Source organism: Panulirus ornatus, chromosome 15, assembly GCF_036320965.1.
Source record: "Panulirus ornatus isolate Po-2019 chromosome 15, ASM3632096v1, whole genome shotgun sequence".
Taxonomy (NCBI): domain Eukaryota; kingdom Metazoa; phylum Arthropoda; class Malacostraca; order Decapoda; family Palinuridae; genus Panulirus; species Panulirus ornatus.
In genome coordinates, this window is record NC_092238.1 from 38339229 (window position 1) to 38366612 (window position 27384).

The 27384-nt window shown below is 45.2% G+C and overlaps 1 protein-coding gene across 6 annotated transcripts in view; it reads left to right on the forward strand.

Annotated features, from left to right (window-relative positions):
* Nucleotides 1-27384, forward strand: part of LOC139753863 (uncharacterized) — a 248620-nt gene that overhangs the window by 174250 nt on the left and 46986 nt on the right. For 2 of the 6 annotated variants that reach the window (XM_071670808.1, XM_071670807.1), the window contains exons 4-6: nt 3675-3803; nt 4853-5000; nt 13122-13274. In XM_071670808.1, coding sequence (XP_071526909.1) covers nt 3675-3803; nt 4853-5000; nt 13122-13274 — 430 coding nt within the window. Of the gene's footprint in view, nt 1-3674; nt 3804-4852; nt 5001-13121; nt 13275-13615; nt 13996-27384 lie in introns of those variants that run through there. The other 4 variants (XM_071670811.1, XM_071670812.1, XM_071670810.1 and 1 more) reach the window with 3 other exon arrangements.

Here is a 27384-nt window from a genome sequence, read left to right on the forward strand (position 1 = left end):
TCGTTCACACTCAGTCTCTAGCTGTCATGTAATAATGCACCGAAACCACAGCTCCCTTTCCACATCCAGGCCCCACACACTTTGCATGGTTTACCCCAGACGCCCCACATGCCCTGACTCAATCCACCGACAGCACGTCGACCCCGGCACACCACATCGCTCCAACTCACTCCACTCCCCGCACGCCTTTCACCCCCCTGCACGTTCAGGCCCCGATCACTCAAAATCTCCCCCACTCCATCTTTCCACCTCCAATTTGGTCTCCCACTTCTCCTCATTCCCTCCACCTCCGACACACACATCCTCTTGGTCAATCCCTCCCCACCAACTCTCTCCATGTGACCAAACCACCTCAAAACACCCTCCTCCGTATATATATATATATATATATATATATATATATATATATATGTAAGTATATGTGTGTGTGTGTGCAGGTAAAACCACAAGGAAACGGAAAATACAAAGCGTCAAGCGCTTTCGTACATTACATTATCAGGACTGAGTACAGATAAGGAGAACCAGTATATGATACACCAGCCGCCACTGGGCGGAGCAGGCACGTGAGCCTCGAGACAGGTAAAGGGATTAAGGTCACCCTCGACGGCCTTTTGAGTTCAGAGAGATGAGATCTTCGATGGGTGACTTGGGCCTGTGTCTTAACTCACGTGCCTGCCCAGCCCAGTGGCGGCTGGTGTATTATATTCTGGTTCTCCTTATCTCTACTCAGTCCCGATAATGTAATATTCGAAAGAGCTTAACACTGTGTATTTTTAGTACCCCTGTGATTTTTACTTGCATCTTATATATATATATATATATATATATATATATATATATATATATATATATATATATATATATATATATGACTGAGTTTGGTAAAGTGTGTGAAAGAAGAAAGTTAAGAGTAAATGTGAATAAGAGCAAGGTTATTAGGTACAGTAGGGTTGAGGGTCAAGTCAGTTGGGAGGTAAGTTTGAATGGAGAAAAACTGGAGGAAGTAAAGTGTTTTAGATATCTGGGAGTGGATCTGGCAGCGGATGGAACCATGGAAGCGGAAGTGAATCATAGGGTGGGGGAGGGGGCGAAAATCCTGGGAGCCTTGAAGAATGTGTGGAAGTCGAGAACATTATCTCGGAAAGCAAAAATGGGTATGTTTGAAGGAATAGTGGTTCCAACAATGTTGTATGGTTGCGAGGCGTGGGCTATGGATAGAGTTGTGCGCAGGAGGGTGGATGTGCTTTAAATGAGATGTTTGAGGACAATGTGTGGTGTGAGGTGGTTTGATCGAGTAAGTAATGTAAGGGTAAGAGAGATGTGTGGAAATAAAAAGAGCGTGGTTGAGAGAGCAGAAGAGGGTGTTTTGAAATGGTTTGGGCACATGGAGAGAATGAGTGAGGAAAGATTGACCAAGAGGATATATGTGTCGGAGGTGGAGGGAACGAGGAGAAGTGGGAGACCAAATTGGGGTGGAAAGATGGAGTGAAAAAGATTTTGAGTGATCGGGGCCTGAACATGCAGGAGGATGAAAGGCGGGCAAGGAATAGAGTGAATTGGATCGATGTGGTATACCGGGGTTGACGTGCTGTCAGTGAATTGAATCAGGGCATGTGAAGCGTCTGGGGTAAACCATGGAAAGTTGTGTGGGGCCTGGATGTGGAAAGGGAGCTGTGGTTTCGGGCATTATTTCATGACAGCTAGAGACTGAGTGTGAACGAATGGGGCCTTTGTTGTCTTTTCTTAGTGCTACCTCGCACACATGAGGGGGGAGGGGGATGGTATTCCATGTGTGGCGAGGTGGCGATGGGAATGAATAAAGGCAGACAGTGTGAATTGTGTGCATGGATATAAATGTATGTGTGTGTGTATATATATATATGTGTACATGGAGATGTATAGGTATGTATATTTGCGTGTGTGGACGTGTATGTATATACATGTGCATGGGGGTGGGTTGGGCCATTTCTTTCGTCTGTTTCCTTGCGCTACCTCGCAAACGCGGTAGACAGCGACAAAGCAAAATAAATATAAATATATAATATATATATATATATATATATATATATATATATATATATATATATATGTATGTATATATATATATATATATATATATATATATATATATATATATATATATATATATATATATATATATATATATATATATATATATATATATATATATATATATATATATATATATATATATTCCTATGAGTCCACGTGGAAAATGACACTCGATAAGTTCCCAAGTGCACTTTCGTGTAATAATCACATCATCAGAGGAGACACAAGAGATAAATATGTCAGTTGATATACAGCAAAGAGACGTAGCTAGGACGCCATTTGATATACAAGTGACTTGTTTACCAAATGGCGTCCTGGCTACGTCTCTTTGCTGTATATCAACTGACTTATATTTATTTCTTTCTTGTACCTCTCATGATGATGTGTTTATTACACGGAAGTGCACTTGGGAACTTACCGCGTTTCATTTTCCCCGTGGACACATAGGAATATACTTGATCACGCGCAAAATTGTGATCCTTTCCAATATATATATATATATATATATATATATATATATATATATATATATATATATATATATATATATATATATATGTGTGTGTGTGTGTGTGTGTGTGTGTGTATGATTTTTTCTGTAAAAACTTGATGCATTTATAAAACATGTGTTTGTTTCATAAAACATCTATTACTTGTATGATGCATCTGATCCTTTAGTTAAGCATCTGATCCTGTATTCATGTATGATCCCTATACAAAGCATCCAATTCGTGCAAAAACATCACATTCCCGTATAAAGCATTAAATCCTTGTATAAAGAATCCAGTTCCTTATCAAAATCCCAATATATTACTCCCTTTATGAAATGTCTCTAATATAAAGCATTAGATCCCCTTATGAAGTGCCTGATCCTGTATAAATCCCTTGATCTATTTATAAAGGATCTAATCCCCTTGCATGGGATTTGATCCTCCAGAAAGGACCTGATCCTTTTATAAAATGTTCAGTTCAACAAATGCATGTGATCCTTATTCATAAAAGCCAGATTTAACCCCACTGCCAACATCACTAATTTAATTCCGCCTCACTCTTCCTTCGTAAAAGTCCTTTGGCTTTACTTAAAAACACTAAACCAAAAATTACGATTTAGAACGAAACAAGTACCGGGAATACCAGCATGTAAAGTATCTGTTTCGGATTTGTAGAATGTTTTTGAATCTTTAATGAAATTTAAGGGAAGTTATTTTCTTTTATAAGTTTGGCTTTCAGATGAATTCATTTCAGATGATCTGTACCATTCAGCCTCGCTCTAAGACATCGCACCAGGCCCTGACCTCTGCCCTTAATATAACCTTACTCTCTGCTCTCCAGTTGCACAGAAAGAACGAAAAAAAGAATGGTAATTTCTTCACCGCACTCTGACCTTTCCCTCCCGAAAGCCAGTCTAATCCATGCCTTTCATCTCTACCCCAGTCTTGCCCTTTGGACTACACTGAAACCTCTGAAGCGAGAGAACAGATGAGAGGGAGTTCGATACTATTTTCCGGAGTTGAACCTTTTTTTCTCTTTTCTTTTCTTTTTTTTGACCTGACTTTTACAAGTACCCTGACCCTTAGCCTCGTGTCCTCCCCCACTATAAGGTCCTCGTCGCATATCGGGCTCCTGATGGAGAACGGTGAGGCCCACCCTGATATGGAGAGCTCCATCGCCTCCTTCCTCCGCTCTAAGTCCGAGTCTGAAAACCTGGCCTCCTCTGCCACCACGACCAGGTGAGAGCGGGAGAGGAGAGAGAGAGAGAGAAGAGAAGAGAAGAGAGAGAGAGAGAGAGAGAGAGAGAGAGAGAGAGAGAGAGAGAGAGAGAGAGTACCTGTATGTGGAGGGGTCATATAGACGGTCGGGATCAGTGTCTATTTGTGGCTTTGTGTAGTCTGTTCATGTCCCGTTGTAAAGGCTAGTTGTCTGTCTCTGTCTGACGCTCTCGTTGGCTTTCTGTGTTGCGAGCTGTGTGTCCCTCTCTGGCGCCTCCCGCCTCCCTCCTGAAGGTGAGTCTGTGTCCGTCTGATTGTCTCGATGTCTTGAGCCGCGGTCCTTCATCCCGTCCCTCTTCTGTTCGTGTTCCTGTCTCGCTGCTTACGTGTGGCCAGCGACGTGCTGGCTTTTCAAAGGGCCTCTCCATCAAAGCTTCAGATTTCTAACTTACTACGAAAGGTACAGATTTTTTTTTCATTTTTTTTTTTCATCATTTGTTCCGTGTTTATGATTTCATCCAAAGGACATACACTGCCTCTTCTGTTCCCGTCAAGAAATAGAATTTATGTTGTTTTTTTGTGAGTTAAATTGTGTATTACCACACCTATACAGTCGACTTAAAGTTATCAGTTGATTTGGAGAACTCAATTTTTTCCTGACACATCTCCACCCCCTTCTCTCCCTCCCTAGAAGAAGTACGTAACTTGATTTCATATACCCCCGTAGAGAGCATGGTGCCTGCCGTTATATCACACCCCCTACCACCCCTTAGAGAAACAACCACTTCCTCCCCTCCCACCCCAGAGAGAACAGGGATTCATATCACGCATCTGTGAGTATAACAGTTCTCACACCTCCAACCCTCCCACTGCAGGCAATGAGTATACCCTTAAGTCGATACATCCCAGAAAATGCGCACCCCCTCCCCCTGACAGTATCTCTGGGGATATATCACCTTCTTTCACATTACCCTTCCCCCCCAGAGAGTATGCTATATTCTCATATCGCCTCTCTCCTCCAGAGACGAAAGCTTTTCAAAGAAAATGTTCTCTCTCTCCTCCCTCGTCAGCCCGCACGACACGGAGAACTTGGCCGACGACGGCGACTCGAAGACGGCAGCCGACCCGGAGCTGCTGAACGTCGCCAACCAGTTCGTCACCGAGATCATCACGAAGGCGCAGGTGGAGGCCACCAAGAAGCTCCCCGCCGGTCATAAGGTAAGGAGGTTCCAGCCATCCGTTCCCTCCTCCCTCCCAGTTTTCGTAGATCCTGCTAGTCATTCCTTTAGTTATTGTACGCACAAGTGGGCATATATGTCTGAAAAGCTTCATGTTCCCTTTTCGTTTTATTGTATTCTACATATATATATATATATATATATATATATATATATATATATATATATTATATTTTTTTTTTTTTTCTCCAGTATGTCATTCCCTCTGAAATAACTCTGTGCTCTACCCCAGGTTTTGTCTCCCGGCTTAAAAATCCTTAAAACTTAACGATAAATTTCTCTTGGCTTAACGTGATGACCGCCCGGCTGGAATCCGTCGTAGTTGCTTACCGAAACAGCGACGTAGAATGTGTAGAGGATGTAGGCGGGATGGTTCGTGATGGACTGTTGTTACTGGGTTAGAGAAGGTCCAGACATGATTGTCCTAGGTTAGCCAGAGGGAGGTGTCCTAGCTAGGCAAGGGGTGTCCTAACCTGATAAGGGGTGTCCTAGCCAGGCAAGGGGTGTCCTAGCCTGATAAGGGGTGTCCTAGCCAGGCAAGGGGTGTCCAAGCCTGATAAAGGGTGTCCTAGCTTGGCAAGGAGTGTCCTAGCAAGGCAGGGGATGTCTTGGCCAGGGAGGAGTAAGCTAGCTAGACTGGGGATATCTTCCCCAGGCAGGGGTGTCATAGCTAGGCGGAGGTGTCCTAGCCAGGGAGCAGGATTCCTGTCCAGGTAGGGGGTCTTCCTAGCCGGGTATAGGGTGTCCTAGCCTGTTAAGGGGATCTTAGCTGGGTAGAGGTTGTCCTAGCCAGGTATAAGTGTGTCTTTGCCAGGCAGTGTCCTAGCCGGAAAGTTGGGGGGGGGGGGAGGGGGGTAGTCCTTGCCAGACAGGGGAAGGGGTATCCTGGGCCAGACAGCAGGAGGGACGGGTGTCCTTCGTCGCTTGGGAAAGCTTTGCATCTCCCACGTCGTGGATTCCTTCCCATCAAATATTTAAGTTGCGAAAACTCAACTTTTTTCCATATATATATATATATATATACACGAATAAAGTGTATATGAACGCGCACCTTCATAGAACATACAAACCTCCAACAGCCAGGATCGAACCTGGGACTCCTTGTGCAAGAGGCAGGCATGCTAACCGCTAGGCTAAGGGACTGTATAATAGGAAACAACTATTCGAAATACTAAGTACTCGAATATATATATATATATATATATATATATATATATATATATACATATATATATATATATATATATTATATACGAATAAAGTGCATAGGAACGCGCACCTTCATAGAACATACAAACCTCCAACAGCCAGCGGTAGCATTCCCGCCTGTGGCACAGGGGTCTCGCGTTCGATCCTAGCTGTTGGAGGTTTGTATGATATATATATATATATATATATATATATATATATATATATATATATATATATATATATATATATATATTCCCCATATATAGATGGAAGTCCATAGACTCCTAAACCTAAAATTTACGAGACATCAAAACCCCTCTTGCTCGTGGACACACAAGCATGAAAAGTCGCGATGAATGAAGGGAGAGTTTTGAGCCGAGGTTCGCAGTGCTTCGTTGGGTATCTGCGTTTTCGAAATGCGTCGCTTCCCATCCATCCTTTATCACGTATCGACACACGAGCCAGGCAAGGTGTAGGCCCAGGCATAATGTAGTGTTCAAGACTGAACCTTATGGTCTCGGAAATTCACTCTATAATTTTTTCCCTCAAGATGAATTTTAACTTCGCTCTCCTGAGTCATTGTGTTGCCTCCCTGCTTCGTTCACCTGTTTCATTGTCATTTTCAGGAGCTTCGTCGACGCGTATTCCTGTTTCATTATCATCAAGTGCTCCTGTTTCATAGTTGCGTATACCTGTTTTATCGCTACGTACACCTCCATCATTGTCCTGTACACTTGCTTCATTTGCACGTACACCTGCTTCATTGCACGTGTATTTGTTACGTCGTTGATGTACACTCGTCTTTGCTGTCATGTACATTTGCTTCACTGACATGTATGTTTCACTGTCACATGCCTAGGTCACGTACACCTGTCTCATTGTCACGTACAACTTCTACCAGTGTCATGTTCACCTGGTGATCTATAATGCTCCTCCAGTCGTCTGTTCATACATTTCATCGTCTTCTTTACTTACTGAGAGACATTTAAAATACATACATATATATATATATATATATTCCTCCGAGTCCACGGGGAAATGAAACATGGTAAGTTCCCAAGTGCACTTTCGTGTAATAGTCACATCATCGGGGAAATACAAGAAAGAAATATAACAGTCAGTTTTATATATATATATATATATATATATATATATATATATATATATATATATATATATATATATATGGGAAGACACTGAAATGTTTAGGGCTTTAAGGAGTCTTCGAGGTGTTTAGGTGGAAGTGTAAGCTCTCTGGGGAAGGAGCAAAGATGGGTGAGGGAGTTGGCTCAGTGCGGGGATGTTTGGTGGTAGGAGGGAAGTATGGAAGGTGAGATCTGTATGAACAGGTTTCAGAAAGTTATGACGTTACACCTCCCCGTCACCGTGACTCCACCAAGGACGTTACATAACATCGTCCGGGAAGTCGGCGACCCCGAGCAAAATATTTTTGTGCCGTTTCAGGTACAGCTTTGCTGTAGCCCCCTGGCTGTATCGCGATTCTTCCTTGTGTAATTTCAGTGCCATTACAGCAGCTGTCTATTTCTCTGTATGATACATATTCTTCATCAAAACGTTCCCTCGAAATATTTTGTTGGGGATCCACTTATAAATGGCTGGATGCATGATCTTAAAAGGTGGGTCAAGGCAGGATTTGAGTAAAGTATGGGAACATAGGCTCTTTGAGACGTAGGTGGAAAGTGGCGTCGTCGGTGACAGAGGTAGTTCCACAATGATTGGCCGATAACTAATGACGTTCCAATAAAACCAATATGTGATTGGTTAGTATTCCGTGATGTACATCATCATCTGGCGATGACTGGTTTTTGACGAGTGACGTAGCTGCCTCGCCTAGTCAGGGATAGGTTCATAACCTGTGACGTATAACAGGGATCAGCCCGTGATTGGTCCATGATGAATGACAGCGACAGGGATTCGATGGTGATTGGTTCTTATAGGATAGAATACAAAATAACCACACTCCTCTGTTATCACTCTCTTGCCCCTCTTACTGAGCTAAGTGAAGCAAAACGAAATCGCAACAAACGAGGGGAGGAGGGGAGGGGGGTGGGGGGGGAAGAGGTTAACGACAGGGAGGTTAGTCGTCACGCCTCGTTGATCCCCGACTAAGGTTGCCAGTTAAGCTTCAGAGCTGACGACCCACGAGTGCTAACGAGCCAGACGACCCCCTACAACAGTAAGACGGGGACCCTTCCGCCAATTTGTCCCGGTGACGTTTCTCCCGTGAAGCGTGGTGATCAAACTACCTGTTGACTGGGCAACTCTGCTCTGCCGTGATGATGAAAAAAAGAAGAAGAAAAATGGAAGGTTTCCAGGTCGGCTATGTCTCAGTGATGGCTGGAGGAGGAGGGAGGAGAAGGAGGAGGAGGGTATGTACTGTCGCTGCCTCCCTCACCCCTCAATCCCTGGATAGCATTTTCTCATTCGGCTCTCCCGCTTGTGTCCCTCAAGCCATCGTGCCTGGTCGGAGATATTCATCGGGCAATCTTCGTGGTATGGACTGACGCCCAAGCCTCCAGCTGCAGACGCTCCACGCGTCAAGGTATATAATTATCCGGACATTCGTCACGGACTAGTGACTTGGTCGGGCGTCTGTGTATGTGAACCGAACTGTCAGATGTTTTGCGGTCGAATCATTTTCAGATCCCATATATATATATATATATATATATATATATATATATATATATATATATATATATATATATATATATACATATATATATATATATATTATCCCTAGGGATAGGGGAGAATGAATACTTCCCATGTATTCCCTGCGTGTCGTAGAAGGCGACTGAAAGCGGAGGGAGCGAGGGGCTGGAAAACTTCCCCTCCAGTTTTTACTTTTTTTTTTAAAAAAAGAAGGAACAGAGAAGGGAGCCAAGCGAGGATTTTCCCTCTAAGGCTCAAGTCCTCTATTCTTGACGCTACCTTGTCAATGCGTGAAACTGGTGTTACCGGACTGTGCCTGCATGAGGCTACACCGCGAATAGAAAGTCACCTTTGGGGAAGCTGTATCGTTATAAGAGGCGGTCAGCGTTCCTGACCGTGACGCATTCACGGGCCGCCACGGGTCGAGCGCGCAGGTACGAATCCCGGTCGCAGCAGTGAGTCCCACAGTCAACTCAGCTGTTCATCCATTCCTATCATTTTGTCTACAAAACAGGTGCCTGGCTCAGGCTAGGGTAGATAGGTATAGCTTTAATGAGATGACCGTGATTAAGGCCTCAGGTGACCGTGCCGTCTCGGCTGAAAAAAAAAAAAATTATTGAAAATAGAATAAACTCGTCCAGGTCTTCAGCTCATGCTTCAAGTCTGAGGCGAATTCTTGTTCCGAGCGTACACCCGAGACTGCTTCAGTATCGGTGTCTATGGGTCGTTAAACGATCATGGGATTGGTTCAAAAGCTTTGGCAGGTCACCTAAATCATCGTTCTTCAGTTTTCGAGTTCGAAGTTTACCACGAAACATTTCTTTCCTGATCACTACTTCTGTGTAGACTCCAGCTGTTTTTTTTTTTTTTTTTAATGAAGGAAACGTGACAATGTACTTAAAATATCCTCTGTCTATCGCTTTACGCTGGTTCACTGATCCAAACGTCCAGGTGTTTGTGTGATGCATTCTACGAAGGTATGATCCATGGATCGAGAACATCTTTAATCTTGCCAAATTGTAGGAAGTCAGTCATGTCCCCGACTCCTCCTTCAGGTTGTAGGATACGAGTTCTGAGTAGCTGTCTGTAGGGGCGTGGGTCTCGATCCTCACTGTGTCACTACAGACATTACTAAATCATTTGGACGGTCTGTGCTGTAGCCACTGATTTACCGACCTTGGCAGACCCTTCTATGAACCTGATTGGTCATCTTGAGAATGTTCGCTCGTTGACCCAAAGCCAGGCTGCAGGTGGTATATGAACTGTGTCTTCATGATTTACGGATCACGTTAACGTTTGGTCATATTTGGTGAAATTAATGGTTTGGGCGCCCTTATGAATGGATCCGAGCTAGGCAGCTGGACTTGGCGTCTATAAGTCTACACTTATCTGTAGTGTTAGTCTGGAACTCTGTTTGGCTGGACTGTGGCCACACCTTGTGAGGTTTGATCATCGTCTGAGTGCAAGGACCGACCCGGCATTCACCTCAAATCGATATAGCTAGGAATCGAGGGCTATACAATCCTCCACTGGCTCTTGTGTATGATGCTAGATATTCGGAATCGTCATCTGATTCAAGCGGTGGGCCTTAACAAGGTGATTCATTAAAATCCGCCTCCTTTCGGGCGTTTTTGAAAGAAGTATACACACGATTGCGACCCTTAACTACAGGAGTAAACTGGAGCATTCAATGGGCAGAGGTGATCAAGGCATAAGCATATGAGACCCGTTCTAGTGGTGTTCTGGACAATGAATACGTCCAGCCCGCATGTCTGGTGGTGATACTACAGAATAATGCCAGGTTGGGCAAATAGGTGATGTTAACATTAGTCGTGGAATAAAGTAGATGCAAACTACACAAGGACATCAGGGTTTCCTGAACTCTTGAAGCTGGAAGGTGAAAGTAGTAGTAGTCCTCGCCAGATGTGGAGTTGTTTCAGGAAGGCAGATGGAAAGCATGGAGAATTTCCAGCACGAATTGCAAGAAGTTAAGAGTAAGGTTATCAATAGCTGCTTTCCAGGGAAACGTAAATCTGTGGGAAAGACTAGTTTTAGCAGAAGGCCACAGCAGGAATATGTGGAACCAAAAGATACGAAGTAGCCTCCTGATTAGTACGATTTCCATGCAAATCTCTGGAACTGAAAGACTTAAGCAGGTGCGCTGGCAGTGCCGGTTCTAGGATATTGTCTTGAGCCCAGACTCGCTTTCAGAACTTCCAGAACATAATCAGTGTCAAATTGCTGATCATGGAGATCATTTCTAAAACTTCCTCCGTGTTTAAGTACATGAGAATAAGATGTATTGATAGGTATCTTGGGGGAATTCTTGGAACAGACAGATTTAGAGTGAACTGGTAACTGGATCCATTTCCTCTTCGAGCCTCCTGGATCTAAAAGAAGAAGCAGACTCTGCAATTCTCTGGAAAACGTGAGAGCAGTTTGGAAGCAATAAAGGCTTTCAGTTAGGCTTCTTAGAACAAGAAGAAGCTAGCAAGCTAAACTTTAAAGCACATTTAAGTGAAATTTTCTGGGAACGAAAGGTGAGTGCCTACCAAGCACCCAGATCTATGAAATTCTATCAAGGAAATTTCTTTTTTTCCCATTATTTCATGGAATTAAAATAAGTACGAAAGCTGCGAAGCAGGTACAAGGAGAGCTCCTGTATATGTACATAAGACAAGAGTGTGCCTGGATGAGTACAAGAACTGCATTCCACCAGACTTCCATGAACTTTGAAAAGATGCGAACTTGCACTCAGAACCCATCTGGCTTTTCCATCCTGAAATAAGATGGCAAAGGAAACAACTTAGTCTGTAACAAGAGGCGAAGATGCCGTTACTGGAAACTGACTCCAGTGACGAAGATGCCATGGAATCCGGCTGTGGTGCTGGAAGACGACAAGGGGTAGAGGGGAAGTGGACGAAGCTGGATGTTCATGGAAGAAGATGGGTGGCGATAGATAACCTTCTACGTCATTGACTCTCGAGGATGACTAAGGATTGATGGGCACAGATACTTAGGCAGATAGATAGATTGATAGACAGGTAGCTAGGAAGAGGGAGAGAAAAGAAAGACATTAACGAAAGAAACGAGAGGTAGGCTGTATGGAACGCAGTCAGACATGTAGATACAAGAAAGGACAAAAATAGTAAATGGATGGATGAGCTGATAGGATAATTACATAGGGAATTTATATATATATATATATATATATATATATATATATATATATATATATATATATATATATTTATATATATATATATATATATACATATATATATATATATATATATATATATATATATATATACATATATATATATATATATATATATATATATATATATATATATATATATATATATATATATATATATATATATATATATTGCCTATATGTTGCGCTTTCCCGCATTCACGAGGTAGCATCGGGAACGGACGAAGAAATGGCCTCATTCGCTCACATCCATTTTCTATCATATACTGTATACCGAAATCATAAACACCCATACACAATCAAGCCCCTCAGACCTTTCCATGGTTTCTCCTGACAGCTTCATATGCCCTGGTTCAGCCCATTGACGGCACATTGTCCGTTACAATCCAAGTCGCTCCAGTTAGCTCTATCCCATTCACGCCTAGCACCCTCCTGCATGTTTAGACTCCGAGCCTTCAAAATCATCTCACATTACATCCTTCCACCTCCTTCGTATCCTTCCATTTCCGACACGTACTCCCCCAGTAGTCATCCCCTCCTCACTCATCCTCTCTATATGTCCAAATCTCCTGAATTTTCTCTTGCACACTCCCCTTTACTGCCACACCTCACTCTTACCTTATCATTTTTTATTCGATCACCCATCCTTACACCACACACACACACACACACACACATATATATATATATATATATATATATATATATATATATATATATATATATATATATATATAAACTGAGTAGCGGATAAAAAGATGGAACAAAATTCTCAGCTCGTCTCATCCAGAAGCATAATATAGGCAGCGACCATTCTCAGGGATATTCCAAACTCTCGTAAACAACTTTAAATTGTCAATCTAATATCACCCTTAAATCTGCTCTCTGAATTCTTTCCATTTCCTTCTTCAATATTAGCTCCTTCTTTATCTTTTTCCTTTTTTTTTGTCATCCCTACGTAAACCCTTGACCTTCCTAGACCTGTCTAACGCCTTAGGTGACCTTATCCTGCAGGTTCTGCTAGATGCGGACAAGATCAGGTCAGACGAGAGACTGATGGAGATTGTTCGTGGTTTCGTGTCGGACATAATGACCAAAGCCAAGGCGGAGGCTTGGGACAGTATGCGCAAGATTCAGAATAATAACAATAATGTCCTGACCCCCAAGGTAGGCTGAGCCCATCCTCTCTGCACGCTGGAGGCCCATTTTCTTTTATCCCATTTTCTTTGCATCTTGGATCCGCACGCGATCATGTTCCTCACTTCCTTTATTTATTTTGCATCTTGGACTGGCACGCGAGGGTTTTCTTTTCTAACATTTTCTTTGATACATTTACACATATATATATAAAAGAAATATAATGTCTTTGCGTTTATGTTTGCTTGAAGTTAGTCTAGAGAGGTTGATGAAGAGAATGAACTTTGACTTTAAAAAGACAGAAGTGCAGATCTGAGTAATGTCTGGTTAGTGGATGCACGCGTTTTGTATCACCATGTTGCATCTTGCAGCCCGCACACAGAAACCGGATTGCCATCTTGCCCTTCAGATGAACCCGGCAACTGAAGGGCCACGGCGTTGCCTGAGGATATGACTTAGTGCCACTGGAAAGGAAAACGCCTGAGGTTAAAATCGCATTACGGGGATACAATGATGAAGCTTTGCTTTTAAAAACACTGCTTACGCTGCAAGTCTCATATAAATTAGTCTCGGCCATTTTGTGTCTGATTTCTTAGAGATAAAAAGGTAAGATGTGAATGAGAAACGAAAAAAAGAAAAAATTCCTAAATGTTCATATCAGCATCTTGATTTTAAAAGCTTGTTTGACTGTTACTTTGAACGCCTGTGAGAGCTTTTTGTTTCATTGTTTTTCTTTTCCTCCAGTTATTTTCTGATTTACATTAAAAAGGAACGTAAATACTGGATGATGATGCACGACCTTTCTTCTGTTTACCATATTATGATCAGGAATCTACGATGCTGTCCTCCCAGTACTAAAGTATTAGCTGGTTATATTGCTACCACCACTAGTATTACCAACCACCATTTCTGCCACTACCACTCATAGCCATCATCACTACAGCTGTTTCGACTCCTTGGAACTACTAACCACTGCTGCTACTACTGAGAACCTCCACTCCTACAAGAACTTCCATCTACCACCACCACTACTGTCACTACTTCTAACCACTACCATCATCACTACTACTACTAATAACCATTCCCATCACAACTACAACTGCTACTGACCACCATCATCACTACTACTACTGATAACCATTACCATCACAACTACAACTGCTACTGACCACCATCACCACGACTGCAACTACTTCTAACCATCACCATTACTATACATCTAGTTCTAATCACCATTATCACTACTATATCTACTTCTAACCACCAGTGTCACTATTATAACTACTTCTAACGACCACCTTCACAACTACAACTACTTCTAAACACCACCATCACCACCACTGCTACAAGAATTACCCTCACCACCACTGTTACTAAAATTACCCTCACCACCACTGCCACCAGTCACTACTTACCACTGTAATTACAGCCAAGGCATCAAACTTCGTCAGGGGTAGGTAGGGCATCTCGGGGCCAGAATAGTGTGTGTGTGTGTGTGTGTGTGTGTGTGTGTGTGTGTGTGTGTGTGTACGAATATAGAAACCAATTAGCAAGCTGTTGTGGAGGCTGGGGTAGGAGGTCCAGATACCACACTAACTTTGAGTATGTTTGGAGACCTTGAGTTAACCTTGAGGAGGAGGAGGTTATGTTGGAAAGTCGGTTATGAGAGATTTGATGATTTTCATTCTTGCAATAGATGGTGACACACACACACACACACACACACACACACACAAAGAATCACCTGCCTCTTATCTGTCCTCACAACAATGCATCATAACCCATGGGTAAAGAGATTATAACTCTACGTAACCAATTTCATCTTCCTGGAAGCGTTTTAGAAAATGAAATTACGTAAATAACGTTGAATCATCGACGATGAATTAATGTACAAAAAGGGGAAAAAAATCGTTTTTTATTCAATTCTTTTTGAGTTCAAAAATGGTCTATGACAGCTGAATTTTTAATCTTTTATCTGTTTTCACTTTTTTTTGTCATGTCTTACATACTTCGAATCATAGGAACCCCGCCGCATAAGTATTGCGGTAGACACTTTATATTCTTAAGTGTTTCGTGCTCGTCCCACACTTGCATGTGAACTTAACAGCATCGCCCAGTGATCACAACAGGCTTTTACTTTATTACTTAAATATGTTTATTACTTAATATCTTTGCTACGGTCCTTCTCTCAGGGCATTAAAGCGAATATGATCTTGCATGAACTTTAAGAATGAACATTAAATTTGTGTTGATCTAACATAGGGATGATGATACGGGATCTAACATAGGAGTGATAATACTGATCTAACATTGGGATACAGTGTAAGATAGGGATGATGATACGGGATCTAACATAGGGATGATAATACTGATCTAACATTGGGATACAGTATAGAATAGGGATGATGATACGGGATCTAACATAGGAATAGTGATGCTGATCTATCATATCTAACATAGGGATGATGATACGGCATCTAACATAGGAATAGTGATGCTGATCTATCATTAGGATACAGGGTCTAACATAGGGATGATGATATTGATCTAACATTTGGGATACAGGATCTATCATAGGCACGATCATACAGTTCTAACATAGGAATGATGATGTGACACATATAGGGATGATGGTAATTATATAACAACATTGGGATGATAATACTGTTCTAACATAGAGGTGATGTTACACATGTAAGATAGAGATGTTGGTACATATTCAACATAGGGATGATGCTACAGGAAGATAATGAGGGACACTTGCATGAGGTAAGTCATTTCGAGTTATTATGAAGGTAAGTTGTCCTCATGTTTATATCGTGTGTCAAAAGTGTTTTTCTTTTTCTTTTTGTCATGTACGTTTAAACAAGATTATTTTTTTTGCGTGTGTGTGTCGAGTTTCGAAGGGGGATTTCTCTCTCTCTCTCTCTCTCTCTCTCTCTCTCTCTCTCTCTCTCTCTCTCTCTCTCTCTCTCTCTCTCTCTCACAGAATCGCTTGTCTCCATCTTTTTTGGTATTGTACATTTCGTGATTGTCAAAGATATTGGCACTCTGTTGTTTTTTGTCCCTATCTTTTTTTTTTTTTTTTTTAAATGACGTGACACTGTAGACATCCAGGTTTCCGTTTTCTTCTCTCCCATAACGGGACACTGAGCCAGTTTTCTCCTTGATTTAGACCACCTTTATGAAGGGTCATCGTGCCAGTGGCTTGAGCAGCCGTCGTGACGTGTGTAGGGAAGTATATTGGTCTGTTGTATAGGTCGCCGGGGAACACCCTCCCAGCGGCGGGGGAACACCTCCCAGCGGCGGGGGAACACCTCCCAGCGGCGGGGGAACACCTCCCAGCGGCGGGGGAACACCTCCCAGCGGCGGGGGAACACCTCCCAGCGGCGGGGGAACACCTCCCAGCGGCGGGGGAACACCTCCCAGCGGCGGGGGAACACCTCCCAGCGGCGAGGGAACACCTCCCAGCGGCGGGGGAACACCCTCCCAGCGGCGGGGGAACACCTCCCAGCGGCGGGGGAACACCTCCCAGCGGCGGGGGAACACCCTCCCAGCGGCGGAGGAACACCTCCCAGCGGCGGGGGAACACCCTCCCAGCGGCGGGGGAACACCTCCCAGCGGCGGGGGAACACCTCCCAGCGGCGGGGGAACACCTCCCAGCGGCGAGGGAACACCTCCCAGCGGCGGGGGAACACCCTCCCAGCGGCGAGGGAACACCTCCCAGCGGCGGGGGAACACCTCCCAGCGGCGGGGGAACACCTCCCAGCGGCGGGGGAACACCCTCCCAGCGGCGGGGGAACACCCTCCCAGCGGCGGGGGAACACGCTCCCAGCGGCGGGGGAACACCTCCCAGCGGCGGGGGAACACCCTCCCAGCGGCGGGGGAACACCTCCCAGCGGCGGGGGAACACCTCCCAGCAGCGGAGGAACACCCTCCCAGCGGCGGGGGAACACCTCCCAGCGGCGGGGGAACACCTCCCAGCGGCGGGGGAACACCTCCCAGCGGCGGAGGAACACCCTCCCAGCGGCGGGGGAACACCCTCCCAGCGGCGGGGGAACACCTCCCAGCGGCGGGGGAACACCCTCCCAGCGGCGGGGGAATTTGAAGAAAATTTCCACCCGGCGTGTGTGTGTGTGTGTGTATGTGTGTGTGTGTGTGTGTGTCTCGTGTGTGTGTGTGTGTGTGTGTGTGTGTGTGTGTGTGTGTATGTGTGTGTGTGTGTGTGTCTCGTGTGTGTGTGTGTGTGTGTATGTGCATCATGGACATGGAAAGTGATGTGCCTAACGTACACACACACACACACACACACACACACACAACAGATGGGGGCCTCACGTGTGTTAACTCCTCCGCCGTGCAGTTTATATAGGTAATTATAAACATGTACACATACACTTAAGCACTCATTTCCATACACGTACACACCCATACATATGTACCTACGTATACAGACGTACACAGACGTGCACACACCAGGTATACACACGGATCTCCCCTTTTTTTTCGTGATTTTTCGACCGATTAGTTACAGCCTCGTCAGTAGGGTAGTTACAGCTTCGTCAGTAGGCAGGATTCGTCCTCGTCCTCATGCCTGCCGGAGGATCGAGGATAAGTCTTTACCTCACTGGAGGGTTGACGTTCATCCTCCGCTGGACTGGAAGGGTCGAGGTTCAACTTCCACTTCACTGGGAGGGTCGAGGTCAACCTCCACTTCACTGGAAGGGTCGAGGGTCAACCTCCACTTCACTGGAAGGGTCGAGGGTCAACCTCCACTTCACTGGAAGGGCTGAGGGTCAACCTCCACTTCATTACAAGGGTCGAGGTTCAACCTCCAATTCACTGGATTGTCAAGGTCATCTTCATCCTTTCTAGTGGACGTGTCTCAGCGGGACGTGTTCCACCCAGGGTGTGGAGAGGATGGCTCCACCTCAGCCTCGCGGGCCACAGCGACGGTGGTGGCCGAGTGGAGACAAGACCTCCCTCAGCAGAGGATCCGGTGCATCCTCTTGTGCTGGATGCGAAGTGGTTGAGTCTGAAGTGCTGAGTAAGGTGAAACGTCCGCTGCCCAGCGCCCGGCCAGCAAGGGAGGAGGGAGGGCCAAGCACACGGCCAGCAGGAAGGGTCAAGCACTTGGCCAGCAGGAAAGGTGAAGCACACGGCCAGCAGGAAGGGTCAAGCACACGGCCAGCAGGAAGGGTCAAGCACTTGGCCAGCAGGAAGGGTCAAGCACACGGCCAGCAGGAAGGGTCAAGCACACGGCCAGCAGGAAGGGTCAAGCACACGGCCAGCAGGAAGGTCAAGCATATATCCAGCAGGAAGGGTCAAGCACAAGGTCAGGAGGAAGGGTCAGTCACATATCTAGCAGGAAAGGTCAAGCATACGGCCAGCAGGAAGGGTCAAGCATACGGCCAACCCAGTCACCCGCCACTTTGGCATCCGAGAACTCTGGATCCACATGATAAGTGGGAGACGACCTCACCATCACCAGCAGCGAGCTGTTGTGGCTGCCCAGGGTCACTGACGTCCCCAGGGTCGAGAGGAAGTGAGGGAACTCTGCCACTCACCACAGAGTCCGGCAGGGAAAGATGTTGTTCTGGTGGCAAGTGACAGAACCTGCTGTGTAAGGGTTAAGCCTTCAGTTCTTCATCCTGGGCTCACAGCATCAGTCAGACGCGCCACATGTCTTGAGTCTCTGACATCATGTGTAAGGATGTGAGATCTTATTGTCTAATCCAGGGCAATATAGATAGAAGTCTCTTTTTTAATGCGGTGTGACTAGGAAGATACGTAGCGTTCGGAAATTGCCATTGAGATTCATGTATGAGAACTTGATATTACTATCAGGTCGAACAGACGTCAGATGAACGACTGGTAAGGACTGGTAGCCAGCCTCCTTCACGGTACAAGGTGAGGTGGTAGGTCGAGATGTAGATCTGGTGAGTGAACTCTTAAGGGTATTTCAGGTGACCTGTCTGTGTGGCAGAGGTATTCGGGATACGACGGCAGAAGCGCGAATGCACACATTTATCAAGTATTTCAACAAATTACGCGAAGCAGACATCTATGGAACACATTTTTTTTTTTTTTAGTTTGAAGAATTTGAATCAGTTAACAGAGGTGGAGGGAGCCTATCTGACTTGAGTCTGACGCTTTATTCACTCTGCCGAGCATTGGAAGAAAATATATGTTATTCAGGAAATGATCTTATATTCTGGTGGAGATACTCTAGGCAGTGATACATGATCAGTAACCGAAGACTACAGAATGATTTTTAAAGCTGTGGTTCAGGATGGTCTTGTGTGAGGCACGAATGTGGTGAGGAGTGACAGGGATGTGCAGCCCTGGATGGTGTTGGAGGAGGGACGATGGTGGTGAGGAGCGACAGGATTGTGCAGCCCTGGATGGTGTTGGAGGAGGGACGATGGTGGTGAGGAACGGCAGGGGTGTGTAGCCGGTGAGGAGTGACAGGGGTGTGCAGCCCTGGATGGTGTTAGAGGAGGGACGATGATGGTGAGGAGTGACAGGGATGTGCAGCCCTGGATGGTGTTGGTGGAGGGACGATGGTGGTGAGGAGTGACAGGGATGTGCAGCCCTGGATGGTGTTGGTGGAGGGACGATGGTGGTGAGGAGTGACAGGGGTGTGCAGCCCTGGATGGTGTTGGTGGAGGGACGATGGTGGTGAGGAGCGACAGGGGGTGAGGGTTGTGAGGGATGGCCTCACTAGTGATTGGGAAGATGAGGATGATTGTGATGACGATGTTGGTTGTGGGGACGGTGAAAGTTTACCAGGGTGGTGGTGGTGGTAGTAGTGGTAGTGAGTGGCTCATACGTCAAACAGAAATCTACATATATCAAACCTTAAGTTTGTATTAGAATAAATATAACCTGAAGAACGATATTGCAAGGGAAAAACATACCAGGAAAAAAAAAAAAAATTCCCATCCTCTTATCTTTCCCTCTGTGTTCGGTCATGGCCAGACTCCTGTCCTCGTCCTTGTCTACACATGTCTACCTTCCCACCAGGTCGAGTTATCTGTCTTTAAAGAAAACACATCAGCAGTGGCAGCGATCGAAGGGAAACGTCAGGGGACAATAAGGAGCTCCTCCCAGCACAGCATCGACGACGCTAAACTGTGGCTCGGTGTTGCGTTACCTCATTGGCTCTGGTTCCTCGCGAGGAGCTACCACCTGCCACACGAGAGACGAGGGATGTCAGGTTGTTAATTATGTCGGTGGTTCTCCGGGCACTGAAGACGTAGCTGTCAAAGGAACATCTATCAGAGGATGCAGCTGTCAAAGGAACATCTATCAAAAGAACATCTGTCAAAGGATGCAGCTGTTAAAGGAACATCTGTCAAAGGATGCAACTGTCAAAGGAACATCTATCAAAAGATGCTGCTGTCAAGGGAAAATCTATCAAAGGACGCAGCTGCCAGAGGAACATCTGTCAAAGGATGCAGCTGTTAAAGGAACATCTATCAAAGGATGCAGCTGTCAAAGGAACACCTGCCAAAGGATACAGATATCAAAGGAACATCAATCAAAGGATGCAACTGTCAAAGGATCATCTGTTAAAGGATGCAGCTGTCAAAGGAACATCATTCAAAGGATGCAGCTGTCAAAGTAACATCTGTCAAAGGATGCAGCTGTCAAAGGAACATCAAAGGATGCAGCTGTTAAGGGAACATCATTCAAAGGATGCAGCTGTCAAAGTAACATCTGTCAAAGGATGCAGCTGTTAAGGGAACATCTGTCAGAGGATACAGCTGTTAAAGGAATATCTGTTAAAGGATACAGCTGTCAAAGGAACATCTAGCAAAGGATACACCTGTCAAGCCTAAGGGGATGTCACAGTCAAGTCCAAGAGGATGACAGTCAAGTCAAGCAGGGTGACACAGTCAAGTCCATGAGGTGGACAGTCATGTCAAGCAGGGAGACACAGTCAAGTCCAAGAAGATGACAGTCAAGTCAAGCAGGGAGACACAGTCAAGTCCAAGAGCAGGACAGTCAAGTCAAGCAGGGAGACACAGTCAAGTCCACAGCCCAGAGTAGACTGAACCTCAGTCTCCTTCGTGGAGATACTTCTGCCAGTCATGCTGTCTGGTTCTCTGTATTCCATATTCCTATGTTTCCACTTCGTCTTTTTTTTCTCTCTCTCTTTACCCCTAGTTCGCCAGTCCTTCCTCACGCCTCTCTTTGACATCAATTTTCACTGATTTTCGCCTGGAATCTTCCGACGCTTCGTCTGTGCTGCCTTTCCCTCTGTCTGTGTCACAACAACGCTCTGGGCCGCTTGTCCTTGTTCTTTTATGTTGAAGGCTCCAGTCACGGACAAAAGTCAATATCAAGGCCAGGCCTTAATTGAAATATTGAGAAAATTATGGAACGGAAAAAGAAAATACAAGGGAAAGTATTCACGAATTTTTTGAGAAAGTGAAAAACCTGTCTTTTGAAATGTGCCAGGTCATAATTATTGAAAAAGACATGAGAAGGAAGAGAATTGCAAGGCTTTGACGTGTAGGGAAAGAAAGAGGTATCAAAACGGCCCACCCTTGATTTACCGATGGCCACACAATAATCATGTCACGCAGTAGCTTGCTGAGTATTCCGTGGCCTAGCTAGTGGTTGGGGCACACAAGCAGCCAGCTCTTGGGGGTAAAACCCAAAGTAATCCTTACTGATGAGGAAGTGAACCAACATTGCGGCGTAGGGCAAGGGGGTCAAAAAGTTTCGACATCTAAACATGACACCCATTCTCTTTGAGACAGACTTAGGTATTCCCGTATTGTGGGGTTTTCCGAGAAAGAGTGAATATTACGGTAATGCCAAGTATGTTCATTGAGGCAAGAGGTGGAATTACCGAACTGTCAAAAAAAAAAAGTTATGAGGAGTTTTCGATTGAGAGATGGGTAGAAATTGGGTCTTGGAGGCATTAAACTTTAAAAGATTTTGTCTACCCCACTGAGATATCCTACCTAAGTCTTGAGTTTATTGAGGAATCTGTGTCAAGACGAGATGCAAATCGAGTGAGAGAAGGGAGAGCAGAACTGAAGCATGTGGATGAATGCGGTGTTGAGTCGTCAGCGTACGAGTGCGTTGAATTATTTGTGGAGGGGAATCATTGAAAAAAAAAAAAATTGGAGAAAAGAGTGGGGGATAGGATAAACCTTGAGGGACACCGCTGTTGATGGAGAAAAGGGTGTGAGGATGATCCATCATCAACCACAGAGATAGATCGACCGGAGAGGAAGCTAGATGTGAGGGAGCAAGGTAAGGGAGGGAAGCCAAAAGAGTGGAGCTTAGAGATGGAACTCCGCTGCCACACCTTGTCAAAAGCTTTAAATGTGTATCTTTATTTTTCTAACCACTCTTCTAACTCGGCTCGTTATATTGCTTCTTTCTCTCCACATTTGTCTAGTCTCTCTCTCTCTCTCTCTCTCTCTCTCTCTCTCTCTCTCTCTCTCTCTCTCTCTCTCTCTCTCTCTCTCTGTATATATATATATATATATATATATATATATATATATATATATATATATATATATATATATATATATACATATATATATCTGACCTCTAAGTTCGCATACTTATCTTTCACTCAACCTTTTATATATATATATATATATATATATATATATATATATATATATATATATATATATATATATATATATATATATTCTTTTTTTTTATACTATTCGCCATTTCCCGCGTTAGCGAGGTAGCGTTAAGAACAGAGGACTGAGCCTTTGAGGGAATATCTTCACCTGGCCCCCTTCTCTGTTCCTTCTTTTGGAAAATTAAAAACGAGAGGGGAGGATTTCCAGCACCCCGCTCCCTTCCCTTTTAGTCGCCTTCTACGACACGCAGGGTATACGTGGGAAGTATTCTTAATCCCCTATCCCCAGGGACAAATATATATATATATATATATATATATATATATATATATATATATATATATATATATATATATATATATATATTTATTATTTCTTTATTATACTTTGTCGCTGTCTCCCGCGTTTGCGAGGTAGCGCAAGGAAACAGACGAAAGAAATGGCCCAACCCCCCCCCATACACATGTATATACATACGTCCACACACGCAAATATACATACCTACACAGCTTTCCATGTTTTACCCCAGACGCTTCACATGCCCCGATACAATCCACTGACAGCACGTCAACCCCGGTATACCACATCGCTCCAATTCACTCTATTCCTTGCCCTCTTTTCACCCTCCTGCATGTTCAGGCCCCGATCACACAAAATCTTTTTCACTCCATCTTTCCACCTCCAATTTGGTCTCCCTCTTCTCCTCGTTCCCTCCACCTCCGACACATATATCCTCTTGGTGAATCTTTCCTCACTCATTCTCTCCATGTGCCCAAACCACTTCAAAACACCCTCTTCTGCTCTCTCAACCACGCTCTTTTTATTTCCACACATCTCTCTTACCCTTACGTTACTCACTCGATCAAACCACCTCACACCACACATTGTCCTCAAACATCTCATTCCAGCACATCCATCCTCCTGCGCACAACTCTATCCATAGCCCACGCCTCGCAACCATACAACATTGTTGGAACCACTATTCCTTCAAACATACCCATTTTTGCTTTCCGAGATAATGTTCTCGACTTCCACACATTCTTCAAGGCCCCCAGAATTTTCGCCCCCTCCCCCACCCTATGATCCACTTCCGCTTCCATGGTTCCATCCGCTGCCAGATCCACTCCCAGATATCTAAAACACTTCACTTCCTCCAGTTTTTCTCCATTCAAACTCACCTCCCAATTGACTTGACCCTCAACCCTACTGTGCCTAATAACCTTGCTCTTATTCACATTTACTCTTAACTTTCTTCTTCCACACACTTTACCAAACTCAGTCACCAGCTTCTGCAGTTTCTCACATGAATCAGCCACCAGCGTTGTATCATCAGCGAACAACAACTGACTCACTTCCCAAGCTCTCTCATCCCCAACAGACTTCATACTTGCCCCTCTTTCCAAAATATATATATATATATATATATATATATATATATATATATATATATATATATATATATATATATATATATATAATTCTTCTGTGCTTCTAGTTTTCTATGATCATACTCCTTCTTAGTTTAATTCAGATTCACAAGGTTCTTTGCAATCTCTCGCCTATGTATATATTTTTTCCTTTTCTCAGTCGCATGAATACATTTTAACCTCTGGGCGCATTATCTTCTGAATTTCATTCGCTGGTCTAGTTGGCCGAACACTTTTAGAGTATCCTCAGACTTTTCACCCCCAACAAAATACCTCTCTTAACAACCCCTCACTTGACGTGCTACTCAAGGGTTCAGGATGTGAACCAGGGCGACAAGGTCTTCGATCTGCGTACGGGACCAGGTGGACGAAGAGGTGTGTGTTCGGTGGAGGTCAGCTGGAGGAAAAGGTGCATGATATTGAAGTGTTGAGTGGGAGTAGACAGGAGATGGCGCGAAGGATATCTACACCGTTAGGGAACAGGAGTAGAAGGATGAAGAGGGTATCAGGAGGTACTGGGCGGGCATCCTGGGAGACGTACAACCTCTTGAATTCGAATAATGGTCTCTCAGGAGTGGCGTGGGGTGGGCCCCTGAGGGTCCTTCAGGCACGAGAGAGAGAGAGAGAGAGAGAGAGAGAGAGAGAGAGAGAGAGAGAGAGAGAGAGAGAGAGAGAGAGGCGAAGGGACGCCACGGTCCCCAGCCCAGGTTGTGAAGGAGGAAGTTATTAAAGAAAAAAGTGATGATAACAGTGAAGCGATAAGACTGTACATCACAACATTGGAAATGAAAGAGAAAACTCGAGTTCACCTCCGTGTTGAAGTTGCGTGTAAATAATTTCTCTTTTGCCTGGGTTCAAGATTAAAACGAAATTGTTATTAAAGTTAAGGCAATTAACACTTTTTTCTTGTGAATCCTGGAGAATAGGTGTGTGTGTGTGTGTGTGTGTGTGTGTGTGTGTGTGTGTGTCAAAGTCTCGCGTGAATAGTCTTGCTTGGCAAGTCTTTTGTTTGACTTCATAAATAATTTAATTTTTTTATGTTAGCTGAGACGGCACAGGCAACTAAGGTCCTAATCAAGGCCATGTTAAAAATATATATATATATATATATATATATATCCTAGCCTGAGCCGTGTACCCATTTTATCGACCAACCCGATAGGGAAGATGAACAGCTAGGTTGACTGTAGGCCGACTGCCACAACCAGGATTCGAACCTATGCGCTCGACCTTGGGTCTTCCCGTGAATGCGTCACGAGCAGAAACGCTAACCGCTACACCACGGAGGTCCATAATGATCTTACCCTCGGCGTTCGTATAAGTGTCTTTGGTTCCTGCAGGATTCTGGACGCCGGGAGATGTAGCTGTGGTGGATCGTCGATGGCGGGGATGTGAACCCTTGCGTCCAGCGAGGCTTCATGTGTGGCAGGCAACACTGCCCATACACAGACGTAGGCACAGATGCCACGACGACAAACAACCAAAAACTATGATCTAACGCTCACTGACAACAGAGCTAGGCAGATTGAACCGTTCTGACGATATTGCGTAGCAGAGTAAGCCTTTGCTGACAACAAAGCGAGGCAGAGGCAGAATAAACCTTATTGACAACAAAGCAAGGCAGAGTAAAACGGAACTGACAACGAAGCAAGGCAGAGTAAAACCGTACTGACAACAAAGCAAGGCAGAGTAAAACCGTACTGACAACAAAGCAAGGCAGAGTGAACCCTTCCCACCAAACTACAAACTGTAGGCTGCGAGCGGTCACCTTCGTAATGGCTTATAGTGAATCACATGGAGAGTACACGACACGGACACCTGGAGAGTACACGACACGGACACCTGGAGAGTGCAAGACACGGACACATGGAGAGTACACGACACGGACACCTGGAGAGAGCAAGACACGGACACCTGGAGAGAGCAAGACACGGACACCTGGAGAGAGCAAGACACGGACACATGGAGAGTACACGACACGGACACCTGGAGAGAGCAAGACACGGACACATGGAGAGTACACGACACGGACACCTGGAGAGAGCAAGACACGGACACATGGAGAGAGCAAGACACGGACACATGGAGAGTACACGACACGGACACCTGGAGAGAGCAAGACACGGACACATGGAGAGAGCAAGACACGGACACCTGGAGAGTACACGACACGGACACCTGGAGAGAGCAAGACACGGACACCTGGAGAGTACACGACACGGACACCTGGAGAGAGCAAGACACGGACACCTGGAGAGAGCAAGACACGGACACATGGAGAGAGCAAGACACGGACACCTGGAGAGTGCACGACACGGACACCTGGAGAGAGCAAGACACGGACACCTGGAGAGAGCAAGACACGGACACCTGGAGAGAGCAAGACACGGACACCTGGAGAGAGCAAGACATGGACACATGGAGAGAGCAAGACACGGACACCTGGAGAGTGCACGACACGGACACCTGGAGAGTGCAAGACACGGACACCTGGAGAGAGCAAGACACGGACACCTGGAGAGAGCACGACACGGACACCTGGAGAGTGCACGACACGGACACCTGGAGAGAGCACGACACGGACACCTGGAGAGTGCACGACACGGACACCTGGAGAGTGCACGACACGGACACCTGGAGAGAGCAAGACACGGACACATGGAGAGTGCACGACACGGACACCTGGAGAGAGCAAGACACGGACACCTGGAGAGAGCAAGACACGGACACATGGAGAGTGCAAGACACGGACACCTGGAGAGTGCAAGACACGGACACCTGGAGAGAGCAAGACACGGACACCTGGAGAGAGCAAGACACGGACACATGGAGAGTGCAAGACACGGACACCTGGAGAGTGCAAGACACGGACACCTGGAGAGAGCAAGACACGGACACATGGAGAGTGCAAGACACGGACACATGGAAACACATAACTTTGAATACGTATACACACCAGGCCACGGAGATTTGTACAGACATCAAGACACACACAAACAAATACAGACACTCTGGCCTCACACACTTGAACAGACACCAAGCCAGGCCAGTCGGAGGACGTACACAGCCACCGAGCCAAAGCCGCAG